The sequence below is a fragment of the Pipistrellus hanaki genome, assembly GCF_964339955.1.
Source record: "Pipistrellus hanaki genome assembly, chromosome: 17".
Lineage (NCBI taxonomy): Eukaryota > Metazoa > Chordata > Mammalia > Chiroptera > Vespertilionidae > Pipistrellus > Pipistrellus hanaki.
In genome coordinates this window covers 37496401-37512387 of record NC_140519.1, presented here as the reverse complement: position 1 = coordinate 37512387, position 15987 = coordinate 37496401, and the positions used below count along the sequence as shown (strand labels likewise).

At 39.3% G+C, this 15987-nt stretch overlaps 1 protein-coding gene across 2 annotated transcripts in view; it reads right to left on the bottom strand.

Moving 5' to 3' along the window:
* Positions 1-2869: 2869 nt before the first annotated feature.
* Positions 2870-15987, bottom strand: part of LRP12 (LDL receptor related protein 12) — a 39568-nt gene continuing 26450 nt past the window's right edge. For both annotated transcript variants that reach the window (XM_084864552.1, XM_084864551.1), the window contains 5 exons: positions 13119-13254; positions 8735-8937; positions 6197-7301; positions 4762-4894; positions 2870-3760 (listed from right to left, as the gene is read on the bottom strand). In XM_084864552.1, the coding sequence (XP_084720678.1) occupies positions 2891-3760; positions 4762-4894; positions 6197-7301; positions 8735-8937; positions 13119-13254 (2447 nt within the window). In that variant the 3' untranslated portion in view covers positions 2870-2890. The remainder of the gene's footprint in view (positions 3761-4761; positions 4895-6196; positions 7302-8734; positions 8938-13118; positions 13255-15987) is intronic.

Genomic DNA, 15987 nt, shown 5'->3' with positions numbered 1-15987 from the left:
GATTTGTTTTGTGGAAATCAGCAAGTTGATTCTATCTAGTTAAGATGAAAAATAAGCAAGAATATTTGAGACATATAAAATTATTAAAACAGTGTAGGACTGGTATAAAATAGAAAGGCAAATCAACTGAAGGGAACAGAATTTGAATTTAAAAGCATAGTCAAATAATGTGGAAATTTACTGTAAGATAAAAAGGTCATTTCAAATAGTAAAGAAAGAATGAATTTATTTGATAAACAGTTTTCGGATAACTAGGATAACTTGGGGGAGGGGGAGGAGGTGACTTAAATTCAGGCTGATCAATGATTTAATATGAAAAACAAATCCAATAATAGAAATACCTAACTTTACTTTTAATATTAAAATTTTAATATGACCTGGCCAGTGTGGTTCAGTTGGTTGTCCCATACACTGAAAGGTCTTGGATTCAATTGTGGTCAGGGCACATACCTGGGTTGCAGGTACAATCCCTAGTGGGGGCACATATAGGAGGCAACCACTGTGTTTCACTCTCAAGTTTCTCTTTCTCTCCTCCTCAATCAATAAAAGCATGTCATCGGATAAGGATTTTAAAAAAGGAAACAAAACCTGCAACTCCAATAGATACCTATTTTTGAAAAAAAATTAAAGAAAAAGTATGCATAGTAAAATACAATTTGATATATGATAAATATCACCTATATATGGATATATTCCTCTATCTGGTATTTTGGAGGGATATAGAAGAATCTGGTATTGGTATCTATTTCTCTGAAAGGAAACTAAAAGATGGATGGCAGGGAGAAGAGAGACTTCTTTTTTTACTGTTCGACCCAGATTCAATAACTAAGAAAAAACTTAAAATATGTGTAGGGTGGAAACCAGTTTGCTCAGTGGATAGGGCGTCAGCCTGCAGACTGAAAGGTCCCAGGTTTGATTCCGGTCAAGGGCATGTACCTTGGTTGTGGGCGCATCTCCAGTGGGGGGTGTGCAAGAGGCAGCTGATCAATGATTCTCTCTCATCGATGTTTCTAACTCCTTATCCCTCTCTCTTCCTCTCTGTAAAAAAAAAAAAAATCAATAAAATATATTTAAAAAACAAAACAAAACAAACAAAAAAAAGCATGTGCTAGGAAAAAAACCAATGCATGGCAGTATATTCTATAGGGGTCTGAAATGCATCCAAACATAATATTAAAAGAGAACTGATTGGGTTACTGCGACTTTGAAGATACATCAACCAGAGGTAGTTTTTCAAAGGCAAAGAACATTCAGGTCCGTAGAGAGTCTTATCCTCCAGTGCTGGTATAAACAACTACTTCACTGTGAAGTAGACAAGGAAAAACTCCCAGCCCCCCGTGTTGTTTCTTCTGGATAGACATATTACATATTTTAAGGCCTGAGTTTGTATATGCACCAAAATGAAACAAAAAAGAGCAAATTTGATTTAAAAAGTACCCCAAAGCAATACAAAAAAAAGTCATTTTAATTTTGATACATATTAAAACATTTCAGTCAGTTTCTCCTGACAGCATAACACGACAAATACACAAGACCTCAAACATGCTTTAAAACGACATTCAGCAAAGTATTTAAAACTTAATAAATAGCAATAATCACACACAAATACATATTTCATACTCATTAAGCTACGAAAACAGACAACTAAAGAATAAATAAACAGGAACTGACAATAAAAATAATATGTGAGATTTGCAAATCACTCTACTTAAAATAGGGGCTGATCTAAATGATTTCTTAATTTGTTTCTTTTCAACATGTAGCATGATCCCCCCTCAAGAATAAAATATAGTGAAAAAGTCACTTTCTTATAATGCAGTCTTTAAATACAACAAATAAATATAAAACCAGCAAAGAAATTTCAAGTTGTAATAAAAATGCCCCCTTCACCTCCCCCCACCCCGAAAGCTATGGAAATATATAGTTATTGTGGTAGCAAATAATAGAATTTAAAGTGATAGTGCTTATGCACTAAACTCATCTGAGATTTTTATATGATTTTAGTGCAAATCCCTAGGGTCCAATGCAAGCATAACCCTATACCAGGGAAAGACATTACCAGTTGGAACTTATCTTGTACCATGTTTGTACATGTTTTATAAAGTTCAAGATTTACTGCATAGTAAGAGTATCTTCATCCGCTCAATCCTGTCCCTAAATAGAGATGAAAAAGAAATGACGTGTAATTTTGCCATTTGGTTTAATACCATATCAGAGTATTAAAGTCAAGAGTAGAAAACCTATAAAAGTTTCATTTTTGCCATTAGTTTACCTAACTCTATCTAAATTTCACATCACTGCATGTTCAACATAAGAGAGAAAAAATTTAGACTAAGTTTTTTTTTTTCCCTTTAAACAAGTTCTTATTATGGTGAAATCCAATAATATTTAGACAAATGATACATAAATAAAAGCACACGTGAGTATAAGAGTCCTCACCCTGCATTGGGAGTACATTAACAACCTTGATTTCTAGTATATTAAGTTGCAAGATGTATTGGCAAAAGCAGCAAGGGTTCAATTAAAGCAAGGTATTTTGTACAAATAATAGTTTTAACATAGGATAAACTGACATCAAATGAGGTTCAGCAGCCATATTTCTAACGTGAACTACAGTACCAGGATAAACACAACGAGAAACAAATGGAGGAACATCGGTGAACAATACGAATACATAATGCATGTGTAGCTGCTAAAAACAGCAAACGCTAAAGTTACAAATCGTTTAATTTAACCATGCAGGCTAACGTACAATAATAGGAAATCACCCTGCATCTTTTTTCTTTTTCTTCTTTTTAAATGAATATTAGTTTAATTGCAAAGTTACAAAAACAAGGACTGGATATTGCTCCAACTTGCGTATCATTCATTTCCTTTATGTGATTCGTACCTAACACAGTAACAAAGCCTCATCATCGCTCGTTTCGCTCTTCAGGGCCGCTTCCAGGCAGGAGTCCGGGACCTGGGCGGTGTGCACCATGCCGCAGCGCCCGCAGGGCCCGTCTCGGCCGCCTGGCCTGGCGCCGGGGCTCGGTGCGGGACGTGGCTGCCTGGCGCCGGGGCCTGGGTCCGAGGCGAGATCCAGAAGAGGTCTAGAGCAGTCGTTCACATCCAGGTCTGAAGCTCCGTCCGAAACCGGGATGAGCATTTCCACATCGTCATCTTCCTCTCTCCCACCGACCCCGTTGTCCAGCTGTCTCAAGGGGCTCTGGTTCTGGCTGGCGGGGCTTGAGCGGCCTAACGTGAACCGCACCCACCGCAGCCCCTGGGTCATGCGGCTGAGCGCGCTGCTGAGCTGCTGCCGGGCCGGGCTCACACCTGGGGGCTCCCCGCCGGCGGCCGCGTCCCTCCCGCTATCCGCGTGGCCTCCCCGGGCGCTCGGAGCGGAGGAACTCCCACCTGCTCCCACGGGGGCTTCCACGGCGGTGCTGGGAGGGACCTTCTGGGGCAAAGGAGCGGCGACCCCCCCAGACGCGCCGGCTGTCTCTCTCCTCTCACTTTCCGTGTCGGTGTCGTCCGACTCCACGGAAAACAAACCTCTGTGAGTATGATTCCGCTCAGGTTCTCTGCTGGCGCCCTGGCCGGGGACAACCTCGTCACCGTCGGCCGAGACCAAGGCCAACGACCCGGAATGGCGCGATCTTGCAAAGCTGAAGATGCGGTTCCAGATGTTGCTGGATCTGCCCGCCATGGGGAGCCTGATGGAAGTAAAGCCCAGCTGGGATCGCACGGCGAGCCTCAGGTTTTCCAGAACGGAAGCCTACAAAAAGGGGAGATCTTTAAGAGAGCGAACACGGAAGTACAAAGATTGAAAACACCCTTCTAATAAGAGTGTGCTGTGGCAGGAAATTCTATTACTTGTATTTTACATATTACATACATTTGTAATGTGGCACAGGAAACAAAAAGCTAAAGAAATTAATTTGTTGATAGCACTTACACAAAGGTATCTGAGACATTTGAATTCCTCCGTTATCTTTAAAGATGAAGCTTTAATTTCCAGTTTAGTATTAAGTTATGCCCTTATTCTTTGCAATTGGTGATTTTTAATTAGTACCTATGGTCCAACTGAAAAGGAAACTCTACTTTTTTTCTAGATGAAGAGTTTACAGATTATGAAAAACAAAAAACAAAACAAAAAACAAGCCTACCGCACAGTCTTTAAGCTCCATCTAGTGGTTATTAAAAAGGAATATTCCAATGTGGGACAAACATGGCTTTATCAATCTGGCATTTAGTACTGGAATTTAGGCATTTCCAGGAAACAACAGTGAACTGGCACACTCCTTCCACACTTCTTTGCAGGTGAGACCAGGAAGAGGTGACAGCACACGTACTCTGTCACCCTTTGTGATGGATTAACATGCTAGTAATATATTAGCAACATGCTGGAATAGCTTAATATATTTAGTATTCCAGCATGTTGCTAATATATTACTAGCATGTTAATTTTCATATTCATTCTTAAGTTGAAGTTGAAAACTATTTGAGAAATTTTACTTTGGGTTTTAATGTATAAAATTAACCAAAAGAGTATCATGCTTAAGACCCATGGAACCAAGTCAGAAGAATGCAAAGTATACTTTTGTATGCTGTGGTTATTTGTTAAGATACAATGAAACGATTATGCTTTCAAATTCTCCATATACAATCCTTGACTTCTCTGCAAAAATGTTGAGAGTCATGGGTCCGTCATCATACATACAAGTACAGGTTTCATTTTAAGAGGCACTGAGACAGAAATCATGAGTTGCAATATACCTGGTTGGGTGAACACACAGGAAAATCCTCGACCGGCGGGATTAAGCCCTGAGCAATCAACTGTCCATATGAGGGAGGAGCTTCTCTTCTGAGCAATTCTGCTTCCACTCTAGACAGCTGTGTTTCAAATGATCTTTGAGAAGAAACAAGAGATTTACAAGGATTAGAGAAAAAGGCAAGTCAATTTTTTTTTGTCACTAGTAATTAAACTATGAATTTTAATATATTTGATAATCTTAAAAGCTTAGTCAACCAACACTTACTGATACCTATGCTACCCCTACGCTGAGAACAGAGATCAAGCAGTGTCCTCAGGGGCTTTACGCTGGCAGCCTGGATCATTGATTTTTTATTTTTATTTTTAATCCTCACCCAAGGATATTTTTCCATTGATTTCCAGAGAGAGAGAGTAGAAGAGAGAGGGAAAGACAGAGAAATACCGATGTGAGAGAAACACATCCATTGGTTGCCTCCTACACAAGCCTGACCAGGGCCTGGGCTGGGGAGGAGCCTGCGATTGAGGTATGTGCCCTTGACCGGAATGGAACCTGGTACCCTTCAGTCTACAGGCCGATGCTCTCTATTCACTGAGCCAAACAGGCTAGGCCATTGAGTTTTCATACATTAAAAATCCCTGTGAAAGGAAAAGGTACTAGATGCCTGCTGCAATGCTCAGCCACTGAGCCACGCCGGCCGGCTCCTATTAGCTCTTTACGTGTAGCTTAGCTGCGGACAAACAGAACTATGCGGCTCTCTGAGCACTGCGGGCATTCCTATGTGTTTTCCCAGGCTGATTTCTTACTATCCCTTTTCCCCATCTACATTCTACTCACAGATTTCAAATGGCACTTGTTCAATGAAAACCTCCCCCATCCTTCTTATCAGACCGGGCATCTCTGCACTTTTGTACCAGTTTGTTGTATAGCTCTTACAACACTTAACATTTTTGCCATCTTATTCTATCCACTTATTCCTTCCTCCTAATTGTAAACTACCTGTGAGACTGTCTTATTCATTTCTCTATTCTTCTGTATAGCGCCTTGAACAGAGTAGGTTCTCAAATATCTGAAATTACCGAATTACTATTGACAAAAATACAGGTTATAAAACACAACTCGGTACTGCAGCTTCTAAAATTCCTACAAAACAGACTAACCTGCAAACGGGAACCGGTAAATACAGATCTACTATTTTCACATCATAATTCTAAGTGCTGATTCACTTTTTTTTTTTTTTTTTTTAAATGGTTAGCCTTTCGAGTCTTCAGCTTTTCACACTAATTTCTTAAACCTTAACAAGATGTATTTATTTTATCTAAAATAAGATGAAGCAAAGACATTTTGCTAACCACGGGAAGGTTACTTGTTGTCAAGTATCTGGGCCATAGTTTTATGGTAGAGGGCGTTCCCAACTGCGGCTTTGTCTTGATACTGACCTCCGCTCAAACATCCTCAGAGAATAGAGCTTACAGGTGCAGCCCAAGGCGATGACGAGCAGCAGGCCGCAGATGAGGCTGCCGATGACGGCCGCGGTGATGACCCGGGTGGGCACGATCACCGGGCAGTCCTCCTCGTCGCTGCCGTCCCCGCAGTCGTCCTGGGAGTCGCACACCCAGCTTTCGAACACGCAGCGGTTGTTCTTGCAGTGGAAGTTCCCGGGCTGGCAGAAAAAGCAGTTCTTCTCGTCCGAGCCATTGGGGCAGTGGTTCTGGTAGTTGCAGCGGTCGGAGCGCGGGTAGCAGACGCCGTTTCGGGAGCACGGGAACTCCTCCTTCTGGCACACGGTGCAGTTGACTTCGTCCCTCCCGTTGGGGCAATGCCAGTACCCGTCGCAGCGCTGCTGCTCGGTGTAGCACCCCCAGTTGCCCCCGCAGGGGATCTCCCAGGGCAAACAGAAGCCGTCCACTTGGTAAGTGGCGTTGAATCCCCTGGCGGCGTTCACTTTATCCGCGCAGAAATGCACCCGGATCTGCCCGGAGGAAGAGACCACTGTCAGGGGCGCGTGCGAATCGAAGGCGGTCAGCACACGCAGAAGCCTGTGCGGGTTCTCCTCCAGTCCGTCGTATATTTTGACGTAGTCACCGTAGCCGGTACCGTCCAGTTTGAAGTCCGTGAAGCGTAAGATGACTTTGCGATGGTCACCCGTATCTATGAGCCAGGTGCAGTTGCTGCCGGGAGGGTAAAAGTCTGGGTAATTGGGAGAACTGAAAGTACCGTAAAAATATTTCAGCCACTGCCCACAAGTGGGCACATCACAGTCTATTTCATCTCCGAGGTCCAGGCAGTCAATGTTGCCATCGCACTTCAAAGACTCAGGGAGGCAGGTGTAAACTTTGGTGAAGCGGGACAGACACTGGAACTGGTTGTAAGCACAGGGCTGGAAAGCAGCGGGTGTGGGAGCACTAGCTTCCTGAGCACAGACCTCCTCGTCGGAGCCGTCTCCACATTCGTCCATGCTGTTGCACTTCCAGGCTTCTGGAATGCACTTTCCATTTCCGCAGCGGAACTGGTCACAAGCACAGTTTGGCTCCTCAGATTTCCCTGGGAGAACGTGGGGAGGGACGGAGGGGGCCGAGAGGTAAGGAGAAAAGAACATAATCTTTAAAATAAAAAATACCTAACAGCGAGTGATATATTTATAATAAATGTTGATTAAGCCCAAGTGACAGGGTTTCATAAATCTTGTTTTAAAAAGTAGGTTAAGCTCTAATGGCAAATTAATATTAGCTCACTAGTTACTCAACAATTTATTAAAAACTTGGGATTTGTTCCATAAAGATCTTTGCAGTTTGACCTTAAAGAGAAGAAACCAATTCTGTTTTTATAGAAAGCTATTTTACTGCAGAACATCTGGTAAAATAATGTAAGACACATAAACCAAGAGGATATATTGCCTTTAAATTTTAAATAACCTATCGCACAAACATCAAAATGATGGTAGACATTTTGAAATAAAGAGAAACTCATTCACAGGATTCACCTTTTCAAATCAATTTTCTCATATTCTTTTTTAGTTGGTTATATAGATAACACAATATTTTACTATCTGTATTATAGTATATTTTGTAGGCCCATTAACTTAAATTTTTGCTAAGATTATATGATCAGCTTTATAATGTTTATAGCATTTCATGTAATTATAATATAGCACTTGCATTAAATAATTTCTATTGTTTTAATCTAACTGCAAAATATTGCATGAATCTGAGCTAAAGGTATAAATTTAATCATCATAATAGGGGGAAGGAGACAGAAAAAAAATGGGAATTGCTCATATAATTCTACCTTAGTGTACCGTCCTGTATATAACACAAGTGAACATTAGATCCCTATAGTCCCAAAACTGACAATACTGGGCCAGTGCTACCCTCTTCACTAACAACTTGTGTATTGGTGAATAGGTGACAGAGAATGTGCTTCAGAACCTAAATAGTACAAAGATAATGTTTTTAAGAAAAACAATAAGTAAAAATGAGCATATGCTTGCTAAAAAAGACCAGGTGCTTTCAGAAGATGTAATATTATTTTCAGCAAAACATATACATTGCTCCAGTGCTGAGTTGTTCACATTTGTATGATCTGGTCACTCTTTTTGGATACAGTTTTAAAATAGCCAATACACTAGAAACCATGAAGGTGAACCTGAGTGTGTCTTTATTTGTAAAGACAATGGTAATTCACAAACAAAAATATATTCGGAAGTTCCGGAAGAAGAAAAAAGTTCTTTTAAACTACATGTATCTAAAATATTTAAAAGAAATTTGGCCTTTGTTTATAAAATTAACCGTTTTATTAGGATGATACAAAACACCTCTCAAAGACCTAGTTCTAAGGACCCTGGACCGTTAGCTGCTAACTGCTCCCTCACAGCCGCCTGAGGCACGGTCTTAGGACATGAACCCTGCCGGAAGACTGGCTCCCAAGTGACTGCTGTCGGATTCCGTTCGGCACCTTTCTCCGGATTAAAAATGCACCTGAAAAGTACGCCAGCCTGAAACCCTTCCGAGAGACACTGTTGTCGGAGTGGAAGCGGATCCAGACGTGGTCTTGGGAAGAGATGTAGGGAGGTGGGATTGTGGAGCCGCAGGCTCGGTAGCTCTCCATATTCTTGTATGTTTCTATTGTCAGCCAGTCCAAACTGCATCGTCTGGACCCCTGGATGTCAAAATCCTGGAAACTACAAAACACACACAAGTGTCAGGAAAGGCTATTCGATAGAGTAATTAGAATACAATGTGTAATCTCCTTGGTTTTCCAGACATACAACCATATCAGCAAATAATAATGCTGCCCACTGTTCCTATATTCATCTCTCTCTCAGATTCCAGAGTAAGGCTTCTTTCTAAGTAATGTCAGATTCCAAAAACAAGTACAGCTGGTACGTTTTCCATCCTCTTCTCTCTGTATGTATGTGATTAGGAAAGACTACTGCTAATCCAGAGTATCCTAAATTATTCTGTGTTTGAACCCAAAACACCTCCCTGTAATCTAACACACACAGAGAAAGCCAGCTGTCCCTTAGATTGCTTCATCTGTTTTGCTTAGTGAAAAGTTTATAGTTTACTATTCAGAAGAGCAAATAGCACAAATCTTAGCAAAGCATAAAGAATTAAAAATGAAGAAAAGTTTCAATGAAAAGTCCCAGAGTTTGAAAATACCCCCTTTTTAACGTAAGTTACTATATAGTTAAATATTATCCTGTAGTTCACAAAATGTGGGCATGAGTAAAGAGCAAAAAGTCAAGTAAATAAAAGCACGAACATAATTAGCCACTGCTATGAAAAAAACCCCCAAAATATCATTTTCTAACAACATACCTCGCCAAAAAGTGAAGATCTGACTTTATCTCCTTGCCTCTGCCTTCAACTAAGTTATAAGAAAGTTAATTATCCAAGATTATTATACCAGGATATTTTCTCTCTACATATTCTGAATAACTATAAGGAAGGCTGGCAGGCAATTTGATTATTTCCACTTTTCACTATTATGAACAATATTTTAAAGAATCCTTATATATGCACCTCTCTCTATACACATGAACAAGTATTTCTCTAGGATGTATTTTTCTGGAAATAGAACTACTAGGTGAAAAGCTTCAATTCCACTTTCAATGACGTATAGACAGTGAGAGAAATCTTTATCCCAACTCACAATTCCATGGAGTGTGTAGGAAAGTACCTTAGACTCCTTAACTCTGGCAAAAGGAGATGTTCTGTTTTTTTTTTTTTTTTTAAACGTGCTGCCAATTAGGAGGAGAAAAGTTTATCACTGCTCTATTTTGCATCTCCTTATTTACTGAGATTGAAACTTTTTTCCTTATGTTCACCAGCTATTTATTTTCCCGTGATTTGCCTTTTTATAGACATTAAATTTTGCTTATTTTTTTTTTAAAGAGCTCTTTATACATGTCCTACTTAGGGTATGCCTGTAATGGAAGATATATGTACATCCACACACGTTCTCTCTTAACAGCTGGTATTGTCAGTCTTATTTCTGTCATCAGTGGGGCAGAAAGTGGCGTCTCTCACTGTAGTTTTATAGACACGTCCCTGAAGACTAAATGACTTTGAACATCTTTTCATCTGTTTAGTGGCCATTCTCATTCCTCTGCAAAGTGTTCAAGACTTTGCCCATTTAAAAAAACTGGGTTTTCTTCTTCAATTATAAAAATTGCTTTTTATAAAAAAGTTCTTTGATAGATGTGTGCATCGCTAATATTTTCTTCTAGCCTGTATGGATTGCCTTTCCATTTTCTTAATGGTATCAAGTTTTGTCTTGTTTTTAAAATATATTTTATTGATTTTTTACAGAGAGGAAGGGAGTGGGACAGAGCTAGAAAAGTCGATGTGAGAGAAACATCGACCAGCTGCCTCCTGCACACCCCCTACTGGGGATATGCCCGCAATCAAGGTATCAAACCTGGGACCTTTTAGTCCGCAGACAGATCTCTATCCACTGAGCCAAACCGGTTTCGGCTTGGTATCAAGTTTTTAATTTCAGTTTTGATCAAGCCAATTTATTATTTTTTTCCTTTATGTTTAGTGCTTTTACTGTCCCCTCTAAGATACCTTTGCTTACCCCAAGGGCCCAAAGATATTCAACAATGTCCTCTTGTAACATTTTAGAGTTTTAGCTTTCATATTCATACTTAGGACTGACCTTAAATTAATGCTTGTGTGTTCTCAGGGATAGGCTGAGATTCTTATACTATTTTTGTTCTATCACGCAATTAAATCACTGTCTGATCACCCTGAGCTTGTGGAGGTTTGGTTTTATATTTGTTAACTGAGTTTATTCAACTTTGTCCTTACTTTATTCAACTTTGTCAATAGTCAGCAAACTGTGGCTATTTAGCCCCTTGAGTTTTTAGCAAAGGCCAGCTTAGGATTACCCTAATTAAGTTAATAATAATGTACCCACCTATATAGTTTAAGTTTAAAAAATTTGGCTCTCAAAAGAAATTTCAATCATACTGTTGATATTTGGCTCTGTTGACTAATGAGTTTGCTGACCACTGTCTCAGGTGAAGTCTTAGTTGAAGTCTTAGTTTTAGGACACTTTCTTTATTTATAAAGTATTTACCAAGCCCCTTGAACTCAGCAGGTTTCAAATTCTAATCTTTTGAACAATTTAAGATTTTACTTCACTACTCACAAGTGACGCTTGATTATATATATGTGCATGGGAAGTTTGGTATTACCATAATAATTTTAGTAAGAACTAGGACGAAAATCACTGTCTGATTCATTAGGCTATGTAAATCCATTCAGTAACTCCTTCCTTTAGATGTGGAGTTCACCTCTAATTTTATTCTGCATTTCAGTATTACGCTTGTTTTCAGGGTAGCTTACTTGTGAAATCTCAAGGATCCAACACATGATCACAACTAGATGGCAGTATTCCATGCAGCAGCTTCTGTGCTGGCAAGAAGTTCCAAATTTTACCTAACTGATCTGGGAGGCTGCAAACTCATTTTGGGACGGGATTTTTAGGTTAAAAAATTAAAATCTCTAAAAATTCAAGTTTTATGTTGAAAAAGATCCAATACTTTGGAACCCCTATGATAAAAATGTTCTTTTATATACACATTTATACTTAGTCATATTACTTGTAGAAAAATAGGCCTATTGCTCAGATTCCAATCTGGGTATTTTTGTAGAAAGATAACTCCATGGCACATCCCACCAAAGCCTGGAGCGGATCACACACTCCTCCCAGAAGGGGAAGACGTGGCCTGGGGCTGAGGGGACTGAAGGAAACACACCATATAGTTGGTCCCTGTTGTATGGCTTCCACAGATCAAAGGGAACAGACCACAGTGTGTGTCTCTGGAGAGAATGGTTTTCTCACTAATAAAAGGATGTAGAAAAGAGGGAAAAAGATACAAAAGGAGGCTACATTGACAATCTCCTTTTAATAAACGTTAAGTGAAGGGATTTAAGTCTATGACCTGCCAAGTTTCTTCTAATTCTAAAATTCCATGCTTCTTACCTACAGAAAGGAGATAATGGAGGGATGTCCAAGGCCCTCTGTGCTGCCTCTGCTCTGTGGCAGGAATGGCACTCATATTTGTGTGTCAGTGCCAGCTACAGTTCTTTGTTTAGGCACACTCTCTCTCCCTGCCCCCCTGCCCCCCCCCACCCGAGAACCTTGATATAATTTCCATAAGCAAGCAATATCTAGTTCTACTAAATATTTTCTCCTGAATATCTTATCCCCACAGTGTTGCTCTGCAATTTTAAATGTTTTTAAAACGAACCTTGATTTTTCTTTATTTATATCCTATTTATTCTCAGAATCATAAACTTCTAGCTATTTTCCCTAGGAAATATCTTTTCAACCTTGTACTCTTAACCACTGTTCTTTTGTTTCAAAGGGAAAGCAGGTTTGTTTTTCTAAACACTACATTTATCCACTATCAGCTTATTTCAAGTTTCGTACATACATATACACACACAGAAATCCCTATTATTGTTTTAACTCATTAAGGTAGAGGATTCTACTAATGAGACTACTCCAAGTGGACGAGTGAGTTTTGTGTATTTGTCCCATGGCCAAAAATTACACTCTTGAACCTAATAAGCTATTTTGCAAATGCGTACCTTTTGTTAAAAAGTGGCCTAGAAAAACATGAATGACTCAGTGCAAATCCATTCCTACCAGTAGGAGATCAAAACACATGTCCTAAGAGTAGGGAAAGGAGGGGCTATTATTCTGACCCTTAAGATGATACTGATAACAATAATTTATGACATTTCCTGAAAATCATCTTTTTGTAAATGTTGAGTGTTGATAACTTGGAAACGGAATTATTTTGTAATAAAAGTGCAGAATAATTCAGCAAGAGGCCAGAACTACCTTATAGTAATAATTTCCCCTGGGTTCGCCCTGATGAGCCAGCTGCAGTTGATCTTGGCGGGATATTCAGAGGGCCAGCCTGGACTGGTGATTATACCACTCGGTGCTCGAATCTGTTCGGGAGTTTCTCCACAAGCTGGAAGACAGCCAAAGCAATCTTAGCTAATTATCATACTTTAAAACAAAACATTAAGGAAATCAGTGCTCATTTTTAAAACACAAACAACAGTTCAGACATTAAATCATATACAGTAAAATATGGTATTAACTTTTAAAAGCTTTTATTATTCTAATGAGATACTTTCCTTTCCTTCCTTTTAGTCAAAGTATCTTAGCCTAATTAAGTACACATTTTGAGGGGGCAGGGAGGTTTTCAAAGTGGGTCTTTGAATAACAGTTTAATAGTCAGAATTGCTAGTTTTAGTCATGGAGATCAATCAATTGGGTGCTCCACCCACCACCCACCCACCCATCTTTTTTCAAAACTCACCTTTTACATTGATTTTCTTTATTATTAACTACCTAAAATTCAATGTTTACTGAACTACTGTGCATAGATCCTTAGGAGTACTACTTTGCTTTTTGGGCACTTTAAATAAAAGACTCTGATGTAAATAGTCTTAGGAATAAAATAATTAAGGGAGAGCATATATAAACATAATAATAAGCTGGACTGTTAAAAAGTTAGTGGATGATTGGATAAAGACAGCCAACATTATTTCAAAATTACTAAAAAGTAGTGAACCTATTCATAATACTTCCCATTGTATTACAGGGTCAAGAATAATTCCTAAATTATTTAAAAATAAAGGTTTGAAATAGTCTGTGATTAAAATATCATTATGTGATTAGATATCTGAATATCATAGAAAAATATAGAGTAAGTTCAAATGACTACCAATACTTTCCTGGATCATTCTCCTGGACTATCTTGAGCTCCCACAGTAATACACTTAACATTTTACCTATTCATCACTCAGCTCACAATCTGAAAACTTATTCTCTTTCAATTTAACAAATAGTCACTGGGCTACCAATATATATAATAAATGTTTCAGCCTTCAGTAAAATTTAATATGCTAGAACCTCTTAGTTGATATAATTAAGACAAATTGGATTATCTGATTTCTAAAGTAACAGATTACAAGTAGCAAATTAGAAGAGTACTGGATAGGGTGAGAGTCATCAGAAGTGATAGGTGGAATGCTCAGGAAAATAAAAAGTGTGTGCTGAACGCAAAAACCATGAGCGCTCAGAGCCTGTTCAATACCGCCTGTCTTCCCCAAGGTAAGAAAACACTCTCCTTATATCATAACTAGAGGCCCAGTGCACAAAATTCATGCATGGGTAGGGCCCCTAGGACTGGCCAGCAATCAGGGCTGATCTGTGGGGCGACTGATGGGGTGGTCAGGGGGCCCCCGCTGGCACCCACCTTGGTTGGCCTGGTGCCGCTTGCTTGCTGGCCCTGCCCCCCACCGCTGCTGCCAGAAGGAGGCGACACTCGGGTGATCAGGGGGCCCCCCGCTGGCACCTGCCTTGGCTGGCCTGGGGCCTGTGGGCTGGTGATAGCTCCTGTGTTGAGCATCTGCCCCTTGGTGGTCAGTGCGCATAATAGCAACAGGTTGCTCCTTCCGTTGTTCTGCCATTGGGTCGATCTGCTTATGAGGCTTTAATTATATAGGATTAGTCATACTTAGTTAAAGGAGTTGAGTGAATAAATGAATCACTGCAAGTAAAGGGCCTGACACAATATGTGGGTTGAAATGTCATGCTTTTTGGTTCTGCTGCTAATTTAAAATTTAGGTAACCCAATTTGTAGAAAGGCAAGTATCCCTATAAAATTATAATTTGAAATAATGACTTTCTTTCTTTCTTTCTTTCCTTCTTTCTTTCTTTCTTTCTTTCTTTCTCTCTCTCTCTCTCTCTCTCTCTCTCTCTCTCTCTCTCTCTCTCTCTCTCTCTCTCATAATAGAGGTTATTACGTAATAGAGGTTATAATCTGTTCCATTTAGGCTAGAATGCCAGGAAGTATACTATGAAGTTTTTATCCACAATGATCAAAATATAGAAAGATATATCGCTCAATTTAGTAATCCTTATTTCTACAGAATAACTCATTCTCTGAAACAAACACACACACATGCAATTAAGGTTTTAAAAGGTCATTTTCCTGCAGAAAAATGTTCATGCCTAAAATGGGTCTGTTCCTGGAGTTAGGGTACATTGCCAAAGGAATCTTGTTTTCAATCACTTTCAGAACAGAAATTCCTGGCACAGAACAAAAGGACATACAAAGAGCCTAGCACAATCTGATTGCCTACCCACAGTCGAAGCTTAGAATGATTTTGTGGTTGTTAGATTTCATTGATTAAAATTTCCCTTATAAAAATTTAATTTTAATATGACCCTTTAGAAAAAGACTAATTTTAAACAAATGCAATTCTATTTTAAGAGCTTAACAACAATGGGATGCTAGCATTTTGTTTCTAACTATGCTCAATGCAGAGATTTTCAACTTTTTTCATATCATGGCACACATTAACTACTTATTAAAATTCTGCAGTACACCAAAAGTACAACATTTTTTTCTGACAAAAGAAATAGGTATAATTTTGACTCATTCACACAAGACAGTGATTGTGTTGGCTGTTGTTGTTTTTTAATGTGGCAATCTAAGGGGAGAGAGGTCAATCTAAGGGATTAAATAGTCAGGTAGTGCATGCTTTAAAAATTCTTGCAGCACCCCGGTTGAAAATTGCTGCTCTAATGAGTTACCATCATAATAATTAATGAAAAGATATCCTAAGTTATTCATAAGACCTTTTTCTTTATATCTCTTGCCAAAGAATTCTGGAATTATATATTAAAG